Raw genomic sequence first — 21,672 nt, forward strand, 5'->3', positions numbered from 1 at the left:
CCTGTATCTTTGTAGTGACTGGGTTTATTGATACACCATCCAAAGTGTAATTAATAACTTCACCATGCTCAAAGGGATATTCAATGTTTTCCTTTTTCTTTACCCATCTACCAATAGGTGCCCTTCTACGCAAGGCATTGGAAAACCTACCTGGTCTATGTGGTTGAATCGGTGTTTGAAATGCACTGCTCGACTGAAGGACCTTACAGATAATTGTATGTGTGGGGTACAGAGATGAGGTAGTCATAAAATATATAAAACATTCACATAGAGTGAGTCTATGCAACGTATGTGACTTGTTAAGCAAATGTTTACTCCTGAACTTATTTATGATTGTCATAAGAAAGGGGTTGAATACTTGACTCAAGACATCTCAGCTTTTCATTTGTAAAAATATATATATTTTTTTTAAACACAATTCCACTTTGACATTATGGGGTAGTGTGTAGGCAAGTGACAATCTAAATGTATCCATTTCAAATTCAGGCTGTAACACAACAAAATGTGGAAAAAGTCAAGGGGTGAAAACACCTTCTGAAGGCACCATCTGAAAAGAACATCGTGGACTGGTTTCATGTTACGTATGATCCCAAATATCCACCTAACATAACCAAACACGTCAACCAGTCTTCTGCCTGTGGCTCCTAAGGATACGAGGGAAGAACATAATTCTGCTTACTCTCGTCAGCGGAGACGGTTTCTCTCAGCTGCATAACTTGGCCTTCAGAGCACCAAGCTCGTTGTCGGAGACCTAATAGGATTCTAGCACTCACCTCTGATGACTATCTCTCTGTGCTGCACAGCAACTGTCAGTCCTGACAAACACCTGCATCACCTTCATTCCAAAACCCTCACTACAACATGGACCTGACACACACATGTTCCAATCTAACGAATGGTCCAACAACAGTTCAAAACCTATTTTTCAATATGAACCTCATGACACTATTGTACTTAGCAGCCAGGAGGACGGAAACATTTGTTGGCTCAACTGTCATCTGCTCAGTAGTCCCTGTTGTATTCAGCACTGGGCTGTTAGTCAGCTGGCCAGCTGTAGGATCACTATGATAACTGTTCATCTGGGCCAACGATTAGAGCCAGTAATGCAACATGCTGCTATTTAATCCCTGCAGATTTGCTCTGATTTGTTTCAGCTCTGGCTCAAACTATGAGAAACCACATACATGTTCACTCATCCATATTTAACAACCCCCTGAAAGTGGACTACTTACCCTCACTGGGGTGCTCTTTGCCTGGCCTCTCTGGGGCTGTGCTCCTGGAGCGCCTGAGTCTCTGGGCCCGTTGCCCTGCATCCTGACTCCAGCTGTGCCGTTGGTGCAGACTCCAGCTACGGGGCACGCCCTGCGGGGTCTCTGTTTGATGCCGTCCAACAGCCGAACCAGGAGGATATTGCTGGGCAGCTCGTCCACAGCACACTCCACCAGCGTACGGCACTCTGGGCATCGCAGCTCTGCCCGGGAGCTCAGGATGCCCTGAAGGCAACGCCTGCAGAAGGTGTGCTGGCAAGGGAGGACCTTGGCTGTGGCATCCAGCCGCTCCAAACACACTGGGCATTCCAGCAAGTCCAACAGCACTGATTCATCCATGCTTTCTGCCTCCACCTCTGAGCTATGCTTCTACTTCAGTGGGACAAGCATGATGGTAGTGTTGGTTGGGGGTTGTGTTTAGGAAGCCATTTCCGTGCTGAATGTCACGTCACTCCCATGCCGCAGCTATGGCCATAGCGCCTGCAGCAGCTGTAGTATGGGGGTAAATCCTTTGTTATTCCACATATGAAAAGATTACATGGCAACAGTCCGATTCCTGCATATAACGGGATGCTATTATGCTAGGTATTGCTACTATAATGTACGGAATGTAGCAAAGTTCAAGACTGTTACATTCCAAAGTTCTCTGTCATCATGCCAGTGACATCCAAAGGTAAAAGGAACACAGAATGCCTTCACCTCGTCTTCTAAAGTGGTACAGATACGTTCGATCGCATTTATACCAGTCAATCCTACCTGATAAAATATTTTTCCCAACAGAACATTTACCGTTTGTTGACTGGAGAACGCAACATAAAATATTCATTTGGGATTATGTAATTTAATTCACAGACGTGCATTATTAGATTAAAGACCATTTGAAACCCTGGCGAGAGATGTTGACACGTTCTAGCGGTGGGATTACATACACTACAACCGCGCAAAACTCAAAACTTGTGTGCATTTCTGTGTCCAGAACTAACCGAGGGGAAAGCGTATCTGTGCCAATGAATGTTATAAGAAAGTGCTTTGATGACCATAATCCCTGACTGTAACAAAGTACATAGGTACATTTGGAAGAAATAATAACGACCTTGTCCGACACAAAACGACCACTTCGTAGAACTCAAGTTTAGGGAGCAGAATGGTTACGTTATGAAAAGAACGTTGTTCACAACAAATGACTTTAGAAAAGCAGAAAAACAATTTCTTGCGTAACTTTGCTACAATGTCACACAATACGAAAAAGAAAAGACACATTAGTTAAAGCCACAACTAGCCAAGTGTCGGTCATAAGAACAAAGTTAAGTGTGTCCCATAGGATTATGTATGATAACCGAGGTTAGCTTGTTGGCTACTTGTCTGGCTTGCTAAGTTAGTTTGTTGAGAAACAACAGTGTCAAAACGAGGGAGGGATTTTAAAGTTAGCTGTAACTGTGTGATTACTAGTTATTAGTGTGTAAACCAATACAAATATTTAAATAATGCCATTGAATTACCTACCATTTTGTGTATTATGTTTGAATTTACAAAAACAATCGCCCTTGAAAACATAAATCTTACCTCTAAGTCGGGCCTCTTCCACCTCTCCTCTCCAAACAATTTCTCTATCCGACTTGGATATCGAATGAGCGATTTGGGAAATAGCCTATTTGGCGGGTAATATAGTTTTCACCCTCTATTCTGCTCCACGGAGAGAAAATCTTTACACGACATTTTATTCTGCACTGTCCTAGTCCAAGAGAGCATGTATCTAAACCGGGAAATTCATGGTTTGGGAAAGACTGACGGGAGTAACAAACTCCAGCTGCCGTATCCGATCCCGAACCCCATGATGAATTAGATTGATTCTATGGAAGACGCCGAAGCTACTTCACCGAGGCAGGAGGGCGTGATGGGATGTCAGTCAATATGTAACAGATAGTCTATTTCACACATACTCAAAATATGTTTAACAATACTCCCTGTGATATTATTTATTCAATTCATGAAACAATTAACATTTTGTCGATAATTCATCCTGATGTGGCTACTGTATTTGAAACCCCTAGCGGACAACCCTTCTTTGTAATACTGTTAGATTGTTATGGACGCCCGCAACAATAATAAGCTCTATGGTAGACGGCAGTAGTAGTGAAACCTTCCCATGGAAGAGAATCATGTATTTGAGGAGATCAAAAATAACCAACATTTCACAAAAACAGTCTATGTTTGCTTCCCTCTCAGAACAACCACTATAACATCTGTATTTTCCACACGATTGCTCAAAGTTTAGATTTGTGTCCGCTTGCAGAAAGTATGTGCACATGGTGCAAGTATGGTGAAAGAAAAGACATCATGGCATTGTGGTTCTTTATCTCAGTACCATCGCTCACCCTCTTGTCTTCCTCCATTCCCCACGGCACTGCCCTCCATTCCAAGTTCAGCCCTAAACTTCCCTACAATATTGATCAAAGTAGCCTATTTCATGTCAAAAAGGGATCAATGATTGGTGTACGCCATTCTTCACTGGAATGTTAATATGAATATATCATATGTGAATATTGTTAAGATGTGTAACAGGCTGATATAAAGAGGATATGCCAGGCATTCTGAGCAGCCAGACACTGAGATAGACCTCTTTCCCATCCCTGACTCCATTCCTCTTCCACTGAGAATCAGAGCATCCCTTCATTTACACCTCCATTTGTCTGCAGTAAACAACATCTTTCCATGTGTGTTTGTCTCTAGTAAACAGTGTGTTTATGTGTGAGAGAGAAAGAGAATGAGATTAAACCCTTTCAGAGGGTGCCGCTCTTATTAATAGAATCCATCAGGGACTGCCATTTCCCCGACAAGTCCCATAACCTGAGGGTCTTAAGGGTCTTTCTATAAATTAAGGGGCCAATGTCTGACATCAGGGTCAACATTTAAAAATGGTTTGAGATACATTTAAATATTATTTTCTTGCAACCTCACATGCGTAGTTACAGGAATAAAAGTATAGGTAGGCACAATGAGACCATAACTCAACCTAGCAACAACAAAACATTTACATGTCATTCAAAATGTCACAAGAGACATGAAAACTGCGTGTTTCTTTGTCATGCCTAGTTGCCAGGTCTTTTTGTGCTTTAGTCAACTTCTCTATCATTTATAGCCATGCTAAACATTTCTGAAGAATAAAAAAGACAAACAACAGCATTTCTATATGTTTTAATAGTTTATAATAATAATATAATACAATGGGTTAAGTCAACAAAATCATAGACAATAATAATAATAATAATGGAAAGTTTTAAGTTCCTCGGTGTACATATCACAGACAAACTGAAATGGTCCACGCACACAGATAGTGTGGTGAAGAAGGCACAACAGCGCTTCTTCAACCTCAGGAGGCTGAAAAAATGTGGCTTGTCACCGAAAACCCTCGGTAACTTTTACAGGTGCACACTTGAGAGGATCCTGTCGGGCTGTATCACCGCCTGGTACAGTAACTGCACCGCCCACAACCCCAGGGCTCTCCAGAGGGTGATTCGGTCTGCACAACGCATCACAGGGGACAAACTACCTGCCCCCCAGGACACTTACAACACCCGACGTCACAGGAAGGCAAAAAAGATAATCAAGGACAATAACCACCCGAGCCACTACATGTTCACCCTGCTTCCATCCAGAAGGTGAGGTCAGTACAGGTGCATCAAAGCTGGGACAGAGATTGAAAAACAGCTTCTATCTCAAGGCCATCAGATTGTTTAACAGGCACCACTAGCACAGGGAGGCGTCTGACTACCTACAGACTTGATATCATTGGCCACTTTAATAAATGGAACACTAGTCACTTTAATAATGCCACTTTAAGAATGTTTACATATCTCGCATTACTCATCTTATATGTATATACTGTATCCTTCACTATCTATTCTTTACTTTCTATTGCATCTTAGCCGCTCTGTCACTGCTCATCCACATATTTTATACTTATATATTCTCATCCCATTCCTTTAGTAGATTGTTTGTATTAGGTTTTGTTGTGGAATTTGATAGACATTAGGTGTTGTTGTGGAATTGTTAGATATTACCTGTTAGATACTGCTCCACTGTCGGATCTAGAAGCATAAGCATTTCGCTACACTCGTAATAACATCTGCTAACCATGTGTATGTGACCAAAACAATTGATTTGATTTGATCTGATTAATTACCAATAATGAAATCATTAAAATCAGTAAACTCTTAAAGTATTGTGTGTGTGTGTGAGTCTGTATCTGAAAACTAGACATAAAATTATTGCTTCCTCTGTCCTTGTTTCCTCCACTTCTTGCCTCTAATTGAAAGTGCATTGTAGCTTGAGGGGAGGAACCTTCACTCCTTTCCCCCCAATGTGCTTTGAGATGGAGGTGAGGAATGGGGGGAAACAAGGGGAGAATCTATTGCATTTCATTGATTCCTCACGTCCTCTCCTCGTTTCCTTCTCATAACCTATTGGATAAGAAGTTGAGAGGGGAAGAACCTCTGACGTTCTCATTCAATGGGCTTTGAGAAGGAGACGAGGAGAGAGGATTGAGATTCTCCCAAGGACAGAGGAAGCAAGTATTTGACAGCTATTAAAGCCCCCATGCAGTCTATGTAATTGCAATTTTTAATCATCACTGTATCTATTAAATCACTGTGTGTGTTTACTTAATGAAAATAACTCCAAAATATATATTTATGTATTTATTTCCCAGAGCCTCCTTTGGCCCTTGCAATGCTCAATCTCTTGGCATTCTCTCAACCAGCTTCATGAGGTAGTCACATGGAATGCATTTCAATTAACAGGTGGGCCTTGTTAAAAGTTAATTTGTGGAATTTCTTTACTTCTTAATGTGTTTGAGCCAATCAGTTATGTTGTGAGAAGGTAGGGGGTGTATACAGAATATACTGTAGCCATATTTGATAAAAGACCAAGTGCATATTATGGAAATAACAGCTAAAATAAGAAAAGAGAAAAAACAGTCTATCGTTATTTTAAGACATGAAGGTCAGTCAATGCGAAACATTTCAAGAACTTTGGAAGTTTCTTCAAGTGCAGTTGCAAAAATCATCAAGGGCTATGATGAAACTGGCTCTCATGAGGACCGCCATAGGAAAAGAAGACACAGAGTTACCTCTGCTGCAGAGGATAAATTCATTACAGTTACCAGCCTCAGATATTGTAGCCGAAATAAACGCTTCACAGAGTTCAAGTAACACACACATCTCAACATCAACTGTTCAAAGGAGACTGAGTGAATCAGGCATTCATGGTCGAATTGCTGCACTGAAACCACTACTAAAGGGCACCAATAAGAAGAAGAGACTTGTTTGGGACAAGAAACACGAGGAATGGACTGATGAGTCCAAATGTGAGATTTTTGGTTCCAACCACAGTGTCATTGTGAGATGCAGAGTAGGTGAACAGATGATCTCTGCATGTGTGGTTCCTCCCGTGAAGCATGGAGTAGGAGGTGTGATGGTGTGGAGGTGCTTTGCTGGTGACACTGTCTGTTATTTATTTAGAATGCAATGCATACTTAACCAGCATGGCTACCACAGCATTCTGCAGCGATATGCCATCTCATCTGGTTTGCCCTTAGTGGGACTATCATTTGTTTTTCAACAGGACACTTGGCCCAGCACACCTCCAGGTTGTGTAAGGGCTATTTGACCAAGAAGGAGAGTGATGGAGTGCTGCCTCAGAAGACCTGACCTCCACAATCACCTGACCTCAACCCAATTGAGATGGTTTGGGATGATTTAGACCTCAGAGTGAAGAAAGAGCAGCCGACAAGTGCTCAGCATATGTGGGAACTCCTTCAAGACTGATTGTAAAGCTTTCCAGGTGAAGCTGGTTGAGAGAATGCCAAGAGTGTGCAAAAGCTGTCATCAAGGCAAAGGGTGGCTACTTTGAAGAATCAAAATATAATAAGTATTTAACACTTTTTTGGTTACTACAGTACAAAAAAGAAAATGCATGAAATGAAAATGTATGAAATGTATGCATTCACTACTGTAAGTCGCTCTGGATAAGAGCGTCTGCTAAATTACTCAAATGTAAACGTAAATGTACATGATTCCATATGTGTTATTTAATAGTTTTGATGTCTTCACTATTATTCTACAATGTAGAAAATAGTCAAAATAAAGAAAAACCCTTGAATGAGTTGGCGTGTCCAAACTTTTGACAGGTACTGTATTTACATACACATCCCTGATTGGCTGATAGTATGGTTTAGAGCCCACCCCCTAACCCAGATGAACAGTCATTGGTCTATTATAATCAGATCACATTGTGATGTCATGATGTGGGCCAAAAGTTCCATAAACACCTGAACAGGTTGAAATTCAAGGCTTTTTTCCCAAATAGCTCTTACACAAAAACTGCAGTATCATCATTATCACAATTTCCGAGTTTTATTTCAACCTCATAGTAGGGACGGGACGATACCAGTATCGCGATACTCGTTAGTATCGTAGCAATCAAACACTAATGTTGGACACAAACATCATATGTTGTCATCCAGAGTCACATTTATTAATTTTCCAACCTGTAGCACACAATATTTTTCATACAGCAGGTTATTAAAGGACCAAAGAGTTTGATCTGCTTCATGTTTGCCATGGAAAAAATATTGTGATACTGATGTCATCCCGGCCCTACCTCACAGTGTGTGTGTTGAAATACACTATATATACAAAAGTATGTGGACACCCCTTCAAATTAGTGCATTCGGCTATTTTAGCCACACCCATTGCTGACAGGTGTATAAAATCGAGCACATAGACAAACATTGGTAGTAGAATGGCCTTACTGAAGAGCTTAGTGACTTTCAACGTGGCACGGTCATAGGATGCCACCTTTCCAACAAGTCAGTTCGTCAAATTTCTTCCCTGGTCAACTGTAAGTGCTGTTATTGTGAAGTGGAAATGTCTAGGAGCAACAATGGCTCAGCCGCAAAGTGGTAGGCCACACAAGCTCACAGAATGGGACTGCCGAGTGCTGAAGTGCGTAGTGAGTAAAAATTGTTGCGCAACACTCACTACCAAGTTCCAAACTGCCTCTGAAAGCAACGTCAGCACAATAACTGTTCGTCGGGAGCTTCATGAAATGGGTTTCCATGGCCGAGCAGCCTCACACAAGCCTAAGATCACAATGTGCAATGCCAAGCATCGGCTGGAGTGGCGTAAAGCTCGCCGCCGTTGGATTCTGGAGCAGTGGAAACATGTTCCGTGGAGTGATGAATCACGCTTCACCATCTGGCAGTCCAACGGATGAATCTGGGTTTGGCAGATGCCAGGAGAATGCTACCATAGTGCCAACTGTAATGGTTCATGGTTCGGGCTAGGCCCCTTACTTCCGGTGAAGGGAAATCTAAACACTACAACATTTAATGACATTCTAGATGATTCTGTGCTTCCAACTTTGTGGCAACATTTTGGGAAAGGCCCTTTCTTGTTTCAGCATGACAATCCCCCTTGCACAAAGCGAGGTCCATACAGAAATGGTTTGTCGAGATCGGTGTTGAAGAACTTGACTGGCCTGCACAAAGCCCTGAACTCAACCCCATCGAACACCTTTGGGATGAATTGCAATGCTGACTGTGAGCCAGGCCTAATGTTCCAACATCTAGTAGAAAGCCTTCCCAGAATAGTGGAGGCTGTTATAGCACAAAAGCGGGTACCAAATCCATATTAATGCCGATGATTTTGGAATGAGACGTTCGACGAACAGGTGTCCACATACGTTTGGTAATGTAGTGTATCCTAAAAAAACTGAAAAATCACGTTTTTAAATGCACTGCTCCTTTAACAGTTTTAGACAGTGCCAGACTGACTGCACTACCATAATACTCATGGCCTGTCCAGAAACAACTCCTAGCCCCTACTGCCCAGAGTCTAGAAACTTGTGGAGATCTTAGAGGGATTGATGTGTGGTGACATGGTGAGAGCTACACCTTACCCTCTGAAAGGCTTGGTGGAATTTTGGCGGTATTGCTTACACCTGTCCACTCCTCTCAGCTAGGGGTAGGGGCTAGGGGTTGCTTCTGGACAGGACCCAACATCCCTCAGCATGACTCGAGGTATTGGTTGGATGTTTCATTCATTCCAGCTAGTTAGATGTGTCACCACTGGCTAACTATATCTAGGGGCATGTGTCTAGTCTAGAAATAGATATTGTGGTTTTGGCTGTATGGCATCATTGAATAAGATTACCAATGGTTAGTTAGGTAACTAGGATATATCAGTCAACTAACCATTTACAGTAACAGCAGTTCATTAACAAGTCAATACACACTAATTCTTATGCAGAAATTGAGAAATCTTACTTTATCATGGCACTGTATGGGCAGCTCTTAATCGATTAATTAATACATAATAGATTCATAGATTCATAGAATGGAGTTAAAAGGGTGAATGAACTCCTACTTTGAAAGCACAGAAAGTGTTGGCCAATGGCAGGCATTCCACATTTAAACCTACCCACATGTGAAAATCCACATTTCACATTTTGTTTTGTTTGAAATCTAAGTCGCTTTCACGTTCCCGATTGCTCCTTTTTAACTCGGAAAAACTAACGATCAAAACGTACATGGACCGTAATCTTACCCCAGGAATTTTGACATAATGTTGTCCATGACATAAGCTAATTATCCTGAAAGCAGTAACAACATAGACACCAAAATGTTGTCAATTCCCTTCATTTTGGCTGTTGTTCAATCGCATGCGGTATCCAGAACTTTATCCCTGTCACCTTTCCTGAATCAGCTGACGTTGCACGATAATCTCCCCACAAAACTAAACAGCTGGACATCAAATACACCTCAAACAACTATTATGCATCATTATTGAAGAGCCCCGTTAATGACAGTATCGATTTTTGTTTGATCTTGTTAAAGTTACTCTTTCTATTAGAATAATTATATTTCGCAATCCATACAATATGGAGATGTGCCCATGATAACTGTTTTCACAACATAACATACGGAGATATGAAATGTTACGAGGTTAGAGTGCACTTCAGAGATCTCCATACAAAAAAAACGAGTCCAACAGCATTATCCAGGAATTTTACAGGATCAAGTTCATTGTGTAATTCAATTGGTAAATGCTTAGTATATGATATAATGACAAACAGAAGTCTCATGTAAGGAAAGAAAGGTAGTGTTTTATGTCACACGATTTCTGACAAATCTGTTAAGACTCCAAGCATGAGAAACTGTTTAAACATAAGTTTTGATTTAACTCATGAATTAAATTGAAGGTATCTGTGTTCCCCTTATATCTTAATGTATTTGTGTAAAAAAAACAAGGAAAATTATTAAGCTCCAAACAGTTGTCCATTACAAGAAATGGTACCCTAGTTTATAGAAAGACCCATATGCACAGAAACACAGCTGCCATAGGGGCAGAGAGAGGAGTGCAGATGCAGCAGCAGCAGGGAGAGGGAGAAAGGCACATGAAAACAAGAAAAAGTGTGATTTATAATGATCTCACTTTGTTTGAGGACACTGCATACTGAATGAGGGACGGAGAGGGGGAATAAGACAGGGAGAAGGAGAGAAAGAGCAATAAAAGCAAGATTTATATGGAGTTGGCCCTCTTCTGTCACTAGTGTTCCCATAGGAGCTGGCAGACTCAGGTCTGGTTTCATCGTCATGGAGACGGAGACAGTGCTCCACTCTCCCTGGATGGGTGTAGGGCTAGGACTATAACCCCTGCCCTCCTTTCCAGCACGAACCCAATCATATTTTACCCTCTCTGCCTGTGTGACGTCTGGCTGAGCCTCAGGTATGGATTATTTGTAGCAGTAGAAAGCAGAATGAGTGATTCACAGACCTTGAGAGGTAATGACCACTCAGAAAGACCCAATCTGAAGAACAGAAAGAAACGAGTCCACAACCATGTTATTGGTAATAAACAAGACACACACACACACACACACACACACACACACACACACACACACACACACACACACACACACACACACACACACACACACACACACACACACACACAAACACACACACACACACACACACACACACACACACACACAGAGAGATGATGGAGGTGACATGTGCTATTGCCTAGAGGCAGGGGAGAGGAAGGATGAAAGAGACAAGACAAGAAATATGCTAAATTTTCCCTTGGAGGAGAAAATCTGACAGCCATGATAATGCATCCAACAATCAGACTCATGTACAGTAAACAGTAATATATCCAGTACCAGTCAAAAGTTTGGACACACCTCCTCATTCCAGGGTTTTTATTTATTGTACTATTTTCTACATTGTAGAATAATAGTGAAGACATCACAACTGTGAAATAACACAGATTGAATCATGTAGTAACCAAAAAAGTGTTAAACAAATCAAAATATATTTTATATTTGAGATTCTTCAAAGTAGCCACCCTTTGCATTGATGACAGCTTTGCACACTTTTGGCATTCTTTCAATCAGCTTCTTGAGGTAATCACTTGGAATGCATTCCAATTAACAGGTGTGCCTTGTTAAAAGTTAATTTGTGGAATTTATTTCCTTCTTAATGTGTTTGAGAACATCAGTTGTGTTGTGACAAGGTAGGGGTGGTATACAGAAGATAGCCCTATTTGGTAAAGGACCAAGTCCATATTATGGCAAGATCAGCTAAAATTAGCAAAGAGAAACAACAGCCCATCAAATCAAATTGTATTTGTCGCATGCACCGAATACAACAGGTGTAGACCTTACAGTGAAATAATTACTTACAAGCCCTTAAGCCCTTAAACAACAACGCAGTTTTAAGAAAAAATAAGTGTAAAGTAAAAAATAGATGAGTAAAAAATAAAAAATAACAGTAACAAATAATTAAAGAGCAGCAGTAAAATAACAATAGCGAAGCTATATATACAGGGGGTACTGGTACAGAGTCAATGTGTGGGGGCACCGGTTAGTCGAGGTAATTGAGGTAATATGTACATGTAGGTAAAATTAAAGTGACTATGCATAGATAACAAACAGAGAGTAGCAGCAGCGTAAAAGAGGGGGGGCAATAATAATAGTCTGGGTAGCCATTTGATTAGCTGTTCAGGAGTCTTATGGCTTGGGGGTAGAAGCTGATAAGAAGTCTTTTGGACATTGACTTGGCGCTCCGGTACTGCTTGCCATGCCGTAGCACAGAGAACAGTCTATGATTAGGGTGGCTGGAGTTTTTGACCATTTTTAGGGCCTTCCTCTGACACCACCTGGTATAGAGGTCCTGGATAGCAGGAAGCTTAGCCCCAGTGATGTACTGGGCCGTTCGCACTACCCTCTGTAGTGCCTTGCGGTCGGAGGCCGAGCAGTTGCCATACCAGGCAGTGATGCAACCAGTCAGAATGCTCTCGATGGTGCAGCTGTAGAACTTTTTGAGGATCTGAGGACCAATGCCACATCTGTTCAGTCTCCTGAGGGGGATGACAGTTTGTTGGTGATGTGGACACCAAGGAACTTGAAGCTCTCAACCTGCTCCACTACAGCTCTGTCGATGAGAATGGGGGCGTGCTCGGTCCTCCTTTTCCTGTAGTCCACAATCATCTCCTTTGTCTTGATCACGTTGAGGGAGAGATTGTTGTCCTGGCACCACAGGTCTCTAACCTCCTCCCTATAGGCTGTCTCATCGTTGTCGGTGATCAGGCCTACCACTGTTGTGTCATTGGCAAACTTAATGATGGTGTTGGACTCGTGCCTGGCCATGCAGTCATGAGTGAACAGGGAGTACAGGAGGGGACTGAGCACGCACCCCTGAGGGGCCCTCATGTTGAGGATCAGCATGGCGGATGTGTTGCTACCTACCCTTACCACCTGGGGGCGGCCCATCATATTGGTATTCCAGACTCAGTCAGGGACAGGTTGAAAATGTCAGTGAAGACACATGCCAGTTGATCATCGCATGTGCCAAGTACACATCCTGGTAATCCATCTGGCCATGTGGCCTTGTGAATGTTGACCTGTTTAAAGGTCTTACTCACATCAGCTACATAGACCATGATCACACAGTCGTCCGGAACAGCTGGTGCTTTCATGCCTGTTTCAGTGTTACTTGCCTCGAAGCGAGCATAGAACTAATTTAGCTCATCTTGTAGGCTCATGTCACTGGGAAGTTAGCGGCTGTGCCTCCATTTCCCATTACTTGAAGACATGAAGCTCAGTCAATACAGATCATTTCAAGAACTTTGAAAGTTTCTTCAAGTGCAGTCGCAAAAACCATCAAGCGCAATGATGAAGCTGGCTCTCATGTGGACCGCCACAGGAAAGGAAGACCCAGAGTTACCTCTGCAGCACTCCATCACTCTCCTTCTTGGTAAAATAGCCCTTACACAGCCTGGAGGTGTGTTTTCGGTCATTGTCCATGTTGAAAAACAAATGATAGTCCCACTAAGCGCAACCCAGATGGGATGGCATATCGCTGCGGAATGCTTTGGTAGCCATGCAGGTTAAGTGTGCGTTGAATTCTAAATAAATCACTGACAGTGTCACCAGCAAAGCACACCCACACCATCACACCTCCTCCTCCATGCTTCATGGTGGGAACCACACATGCGGAGATCATCCGTTCAACTACTCTGCATCTCACAAACACACAGCGGGTGGAACCAAAAATCGCAAATTTGGACGGTCTAATGTCCATTGCTCATGTTTATTGGCCCAGCATGTCTCTTCTTCTTATTGGTGTCCTTTAGTAGTGGTTTCTTTGCAGCAATTCGACCATGAAGGCCTGATTCACACTGTCTCCTCTAAAGAGTTGATGTTGAGATGTGTCTGTTACTTGAACTCTGTGAAGCATTTATTTGGGGTGCAGTTAACTCTAATGAACGTATCCTCTGCAGCAGGTAACTCTGGGTCTTCCTTTCCTGTGGCGGTCCTCATGAGAGCCAGCTTCATCATAGCGCTTGATGGATTTTGCAACTGCACTTGAAGAAACATTCAAAGTTCTTGAAATTTTCCAGATTAACTGACCTTTATGTCTTAAAGTAATGACGGACTGTCGTTTCTCTTTGCTTATTCGAGCTGTTCTTGCCATAATATCAACTTGGTCTTTTACCAAATAGGGCTATCTTCTGTATACCAACCCTACCTTGTCACAACACAACTGATTGTCTCAAACGCATTAAGAAGTAAAGAAATTCCACAAATTAACTTTTAACAAGGCACACCTGTTAATTGAAACACATTCCAGGTGACTACCTCATGAAGCAGAGATGCAGAGTTGAGTTGCAAAGAAAAAGCCATATCTCAGACTGGCCAATAAAAAGAAAAGATTAAGATGGGCAAAAAAACACAGACACTGGACAGAAGAACTCTGCCTAGAAGGCCAGAATCCCGGAGTCGCCTCTTCACTGTTGATGTTGAGACTGGTGTTTTGGGGGTGCTATTTAATTAAGCTGCCAGTTGAGAACTTGTGAGGCGTCTATTTCTCAAAGTAGACACGCTAATGTACTTGTCCTCTTGCTCAGTTGTGCACCAGGGCCTCCCACTCCTCTTTCTGTTCTGGTTAGAGCTAGTTTTACCTGTTCTGTGAAGGGACTAGTACGAGATCTTCAGTTTCTTGGCAATTTCTCGCATGGAACAGCCTTCATTTCTCAGAACAAGAATAGACTGATGAGTTTCAGAAGAAAGTTCTTTGTTTCTGGCCATTTTGAGCCTGTAATCGAACCCACAAATGCTGATGCTCCAGATACTCAACTAGTCTAAAGAAGGCCAGTTTTATTGCTTCTTTAATCAGTAGTTTTCAGCTGTGCTAACATAATTACAAAAGAGTTTTCTAATGATCAATTAGCCTTGTAAAATGATAAACTTGTATTAGCTAACACAACGTGCCATCGGAACACAGGAGTGATGGTTGCAGACAACGGGCCTCTGTACGCCTATGTAGATATTCCATAAAAAATCTGTCGTTTCCAGTAGAGGACGATTTCGATTAGGGCCGATTTCAAGTTTTCATAACAATCGGTAATCGGCATTTTTGGACGCAATTATGGCCGATTACAATGCACTCCACGTGGAGACTGCGTGGCAGGCTGCCCACCTATTACGCGATTGCAGCAAGGAGCCAAGGTAAGTTGCTAGCTAGCATTAAACTTATCTTATAAAACACAATCAATCTTAACATAATCACGAGTTAACTACACATGGTTGATGATATTACTAGTTTGTCTAGCTTGTCCTGCGTTGCATATAATCATTGCGGTGCCTGTTAATTTATCATCGAATTATAGCCTACTTCGCCAAACGAGTGATGATTTAACAATCACATTCGCTAAAAAAGCACTGTCGTTGCACCAATGTGTACCTAACCATAAACATCAATGTCTTTCTTAAAGTCAACACACAAGTATATTTTTTTAAACCTGCATATTTAGTTAATATTGCCTGCTAACATGAATTTCTTTTAACTAGGGAAATTGTGTCACTTCTCTTGCGTTCTGTGCTAGCAGAGTAAAGGTATATGCAGCAGTTTAGGCCACCTGGCTCGTTGCAAACTGTGGGAAGACCATTTCTTCCTAACAAAGGAATTTTACATAATTATGACATAACATTGAAGGTTGTGCAATGTAACAGCAATATTAAGACTTAGGGATGCCACCCATTAGATAAAATACGGAACGGTTCCGTATTTCACAGAAAGAATAAACATTTTGTTTTTTCGAAATGATAGTTTCCGGATTTGACCATGTTAATGACCTGAGGCTCGTATTTCTGTGTGTTTATTATATTATAATTAAGTCTATGATTTGATATTTGATAGAGCAGTCTGACTGAGCGGTGGTAGGCAGCAGCAGGCTCGTAAGCATTCATTCAAACAGCACTTTCCTGCGTTTGCCAGCAGCTCTTTGCTGCGCTTCAAGCATTGCGCTGTTTATGACTTCAAGCCTATCAACCCCCGAGATTAGGCTGGCAATACTATAGTGCCTATAAGAACATCCAATAGTCAAAGGTACATGAAATACAAATTGTATAGAGAGAATTAGTCCTATAATTCCTATAATAACTACAACCTAAAACTTCTTACCTGGGAGTATTGAAGACTCATGTTAAAAGGAACCACCAGCTTTCATATGTTCTTATGTTCTGAGCAAGGAACTTAAACGTTAGCTTTTTTACATGGCACATTTTCCACTTTTACTTTCTTCTCCAACACTGTGTTTTTGCAATATTTAAACCAAATTGAACATGTTCCATTATTTATTTGAGACTAAATGTATTTTAGTTATGTATTATACTAAGTCAAAATTAAAGTGTTCATTCAGTATTGTTGCAATTGTCATTATTCCAAATATATATATCAAAATCGGCCGATTAATCGGTATCGCGGTTTTGGGTCCTCCAATAATCGGTATCGGTATCGGCGTTGAAAAATCATAATCAGTCGACCTCTAGTTTCCAGCTACAATAGTCATTTACAACATTAACAATGTCGACACTATTTCTGATCAATTTTATCTTATTTTAATGGACAAAAAATGGCTTTTCTTTCAAAAACAAGGACATTTCTAAGTGACCCCAAACTTTTAAACTTTATATATAAACTGCTTGATCAAAAGTATGTAGACACCTGCTCGCCGAACATCTCATTCTAAAATCATGGGCATTCATATGGAGTTGGTCCCCCCCTTTGCTGTTATAATGCCTCCACTCTTCTGAGAAGGCTTTCCACTAGATGTTGGAACATTGCTGTGGGGACTTGCTTCCAATCAGCCACAAGAGCATTAGTGAGTTTGGGCACTTATGTTGGGCGATTTGGCCTGGCTAGCAGTCTGCGTTCCAGTGCCTTCAGAAACTATTCATACCCTAGTACTTTTTCCAATTTTTTTTGTGTTACACACTGAATTTGAAATGGATTAAATAGAGATTTTTATTTCATAATGTCAAAGTAGAATTATTTTAGAAATGTTTAGAGATTAATTAAAAATGAAAAGCTGAAATGTCTTGAGTCAGTAAGTATTCAGTCCCTTTGTTATTGCAAGCCTAAATACTGTAAGTTCAGGAGTAAACATTTGCTTGAGTCACATATTAGGTTGCATAGGCTCACTCTTTGTGCAATAATAGTGTTTAATGTGATTTTTGAATGACTACCTCATCTCCGTACCCCACACATACAATTATCTGTAAGATCCCTCAGAGCATTGAATTTCAAACACAGATTAATCCGCAAAGACCATGGAGGTTTTCTAATGCATTGTAATGAAGGGCACCTATTGGTAGATTGTTAAAAAAAATCAGACATTGAATATCCCTTTGAGCATGGTTAAGTTATTAATCACATTTTTGGATGGTGTATCAATACACCCAGTCACTACAAAGATACAGGCATCCTTTCTAACTCAAATGCCTGAGAGGAAGGAAACAACTCCGGGATTTCACCATGAGGTCAATGATGACTTTCAAACAGGAGAAACCTGAGAATGGATCAACAACTTTGTAGGTACTGTACTCCAAAATACTAACCTAATTGACAGAGGGCAAAGAAGGAAGCCTGTACAGAATACACATATTCAAAAACATGCATCCTGTTTGCAACAAGGAACTAAAGTAATACTGCAAAAAATGTTGCAAAACTTTTTGTCTAGAATACAAAGTGTTATGTTTGGGGCAAATCAAACAACACATTACTGAATACCACTCTCCATATTTTCAGGCAGAGTGGTGGCTGCATCATGTTATGGGTATGCTTGTAATCAATATGGACTGGGGAGTTTTTTGGGGATAAAAAAGAACTGGAATGAAGCTCAGCACAGGCAAAATCCTAGAGGAAAACCTGGTTCAGTCTGCTTTTCACCAGACACTGGGAAATGAATTAACCTTTCAACAGGACAATAACCTAAAACACAAGGCCAAATCTACACTGGAGTTGCTTACAGGTACTAAGAAGACAGTGGATGTTACTGAGTGGCTGAGTTACAGTTTTGACTTAAATCTCCTTGGAAATCTATGGCAAGACCTAAAAATGGTTGTCTAGAAATGATCATCAACCAATTTGACAGAGCTTGAATAATTTTGAAAGGAATAATGGGAAAATCTTAGACCTACCTAGAAAGACTCACAGCTGTAATCGCTGCCAAAGGTCCTTCTACAAAGCATTGACTCAGGGATGTGAATAAGGATATAGATAGGTGCAGTGAAATGTGTTGTTTTACAGGGTCACCCATATGGCAGCCCTGGAGCAAATTAGGGTTAAGTGCCTTGCTCAAGGGCACAGCATGATTTTTCACCTTATCGATTAGGATATTCAAACCAGTGACCTTTCGGTTACTGGCCCAATGCTCTAAACGCTTGGCTACCTGCCGCCGACTAGTTCTCATGACAAATATAAACATGTGAAAAGCAATATCACAACATTTCACATAACTTAAGTAAGGAATATATTATTCATCATTAGTGATGGAAAATTGAATAATTTCTAGAACTAGTGGTGGAGTATCAAACACATTACACCTTGCACTGTCAAAATGTATCGACTTTTGCAAGAGAACTACATACAAGATTACTTTAAATGGATGAATAGCTAATTCATTCATTTGGGGGAAATGCTCTTTGAATTTTGAGGATAACATTTATCAAATGATATCCTTAACTCAATAGTGCACTTATTTATTCATACAACACAGAGGTAATTTCCAACAGAAAATTAGTAGTACAGATTTGACGCAAAGGTCTGTGTAGATTAATTTATACTAGAGCAGAGGTTAATTGAAATGCAGTACTAAAATTCATTAAACATCTGTTGGGTTTAACAAAAAAATATCCAACATTAATTTATTTGCGAAAAGATCACTTTTAAGAGATCTCCATTTGTATTAACTTGATAAAACGTTCTAACTCAAAATCACATCCTGGGGCAAAAGCTTTCAAATTAGATTTGGGATCAGAGCTGAATGTCAATGAATGCTGGATGTGTGTGTGAACATGTGTGTCAGTGTATTAGCTTCTCCTCTGAGAGCCGAGACTCAGCTAATCAATGGCCTTGTGGGAAATTCAACCAAGAAATCAATTAACTTCACTCCAGTGATACTGTCAATTATGGGATAGGTGAATATGGGACAGCAACCTAGTAACAATAACTCCCTTTATCAGTCTTTTTGATCTCCTCATAAATCAACCCTAATCTTAAAGGTTTGGGCTGTGTTAGTACTATTAGAAATCCCTCTAGTATGGAGATAAAGTTTGCCCTAATAGTAGACATTGCAGGATAGAGTTAGTGGAGCTGTTGAGGGGCCTTGGACAGGAGTATGATCTATAGTTCTCATCAGGGGCCCCTCTTTCAAGTCTCGGACTTGAAATAGTTTCATGGTTTTATTGCCATAAGGGGTAAAATGACAGCAGGTGTTGGCTGGACTTCAAGTAATAAAATGCCTGCATTTGAAGGCTATATATGATAGACATACACAGAATAAATATTAATTCAATCATAGACATAAAACAACTAAATTACCACCTGCAGTTCTATAGCAAAGAGTATAAAGAAGAATCCTAGACATATACAAAACAGTTTGTAATCTGAACATGAATTTCATTTGTTGAGATAATAAGGAGATATCAAGGTGGGTGTGAATTTGGATGGAATTCTTTTCAGAAAATCAAGACACACACATTTATCAAATAGACAATGCAGATTGATGGAAGGGGATATTCTCCTCATGTGTGCTCCTCAATAAACCCTTAAAAGGGCAATTCCACCACTTTTCAACCTCATTTTTATTATCTCCAGCACAATACCAATGTCTACATGTGTGAAAACGGTGCATGTCTTTGTTTTGTAGAAGAACATTTTTAAAAAAAAACGTTCTACCTGAGGATATCATGAAAAGTTGAAACATTTCAAAAATAAAAATAGGGAATTTCAAACACTGAGCTTTGCAGTGATGAGGAGAGCAAGAAAATACTCTCCAACTAGCTAGTAACTTGTTGCAGGTTTTGAACGTAACTTTTAATCCTACCTCTGTGATGTCACAGAGAAGCATTTTTGGGGGGGATCTTCTCAACTTTTTACACAGATCATAGAAATGTACAGTTTTCACATACACTACATGCCAAAGGAATCAGGACACTGGCTCGTCGAACATCTAATTCCAAAATCATGGGAATTAATATGGAGTTGGTTGCTTTGTTGCTATAACCTCTCTTGGGTAGGGGGCAGTATAAACTGACTTGTTGGAAAGGTGGCATCTTATGACAGTGCTATGTTGAAAGTCACTGAGCTCTTCAGTAAGGCCATTCCACTGCCAAAGTTTAACTATGGAGATTGCATGGCTGTGTGCTCTATTTTATACACCTGTCAGCAACAGGTGTGGCTGAAATAACCAAATCCACTAATTTGAAGGGGTGTCCACATACTTTTGTATATATAGTGGATATAGACACTGGTATGGTGCTGGAGATAATGAATAAGAGGTTGAAAAGTGTCAGAATTGCCCTTCAAATTATCTCCTTCAGCAATCCACCTTTCCACAATAAATTCTCCAATAGTTTGCTGCTGCATTTGGCAAATGAACAGGTACAGATGTAGGATCTTAATTTTATCACCCTTTTGGTCCTGATCATTTTTCTGCACCGCAGGAAATGCAGATGAGCTTCGTGATTTACATAAATTCCCTGAAAATCCAAACCAACACACGGTTATAGTAACAGTATTGCATTTTTTATGTAGCCTACTTTTGGCCAGCTAATAGCACGTTCAAATCCTGTTGCTGCAGGATTATTTAGCTGTGACAATATATGTAAAATTAAGATCCAACATCTGTATCTCCATTTATTATAATAATAATTTATTAATTTCTATAGCACTTCAAGAGCAAAAAACAAACAAGCAATATATCATGACAGGTCAACCAACTCTTTGAAAGCTGCATCCTCTGAAGACGGAGAGGGTCAGTTCATGGCTTGAGCGGAGAGAGCTGGTCAGAGGATGGTAGATGAAAGTGATGGAGTATGCTGATGATCTTGTAGAGGGCAAGTCTGGGAACCAGCCTGACTCTTATAGCCACTGGAGTTCTCCTCTTCCACTCTGTGTAACACCCACTTGGTACTTATTTGCCACTTCAGCTCGTGGAATGTAATTAACTTGGGAAGATAAAACAACCACCTAATGCAATTCAGATAGCAGCAGACATGAAATGGAATTCGTAAATTAGAAATGGGATGACAAACAAATAAACATGATAACAGTATAAATATTGAAAGCGCTGCTTGCTGGTGGCCAGCACACTAATCTATAGCAATTTCCATCACACTCCTGGCTCCTGGCTCCTGGCACTGGAATAAAGCTCTGTTAGAGGATGGGTGAGAGGACTGGGGGAGTGAGGACAATGTACATTCTGGCTCTGTGATACACAGATAAATCACACCATTAAACGGTGTAGAACATGAGCTAGGAACAGGGCTG

The 21,672-nt window shown here is 40.7% G+C and overlaps 1 protein-coding gene across 2 annotated transcripts in view; it reads right to left on the reverse strand.

Moving 5' to 3' along the window:
- Nucleotides 1-3,216, reverse strand: part of LOC115192401 (E3 ubiquitin-protein ligase SH3RF1) — a 48,985-nt gene extending 45,769 nt beyond the window's left edge. For both annotated transcript variants that reach the window (XM_029750872.1, XM_029750873.1), the window contains exons 1-2: nt 2,832-3,216; nt 1,233-1,757 (exon numbers count right to left, since the gene is read on the reverse strand). In XM_029750872.1, the coding sequence (XP_029606732.1) occupies nt 1,233-1,607 (375 nt within the window). In that variant the 5' untranslated portion in view covers nt 1,608-1,757; nt 2,832-3,216. The remainder of the gene's footprint in view (nt 1-1,232; nt 1,758-2,831) is intronic.
- Between the last annotated feature and the right edge of the window lie 18,456 nt (nt 3,217-21,672).

The sequence above is a fragment of the Salmo trutta genome, chromosome 4, assembly GCF_901001165.1.
Source record: "Salmo trutta chromosome 4, fSalTru1.1, whole genome shotgun sequence".
Classification (NCBI taxonomy): domain Eukaryota; kingdom Metazoa; phylum Chordata; class Actinopteri; order Salmoniformes; family Salmonidae; genus Salmo; species Salmo trutta.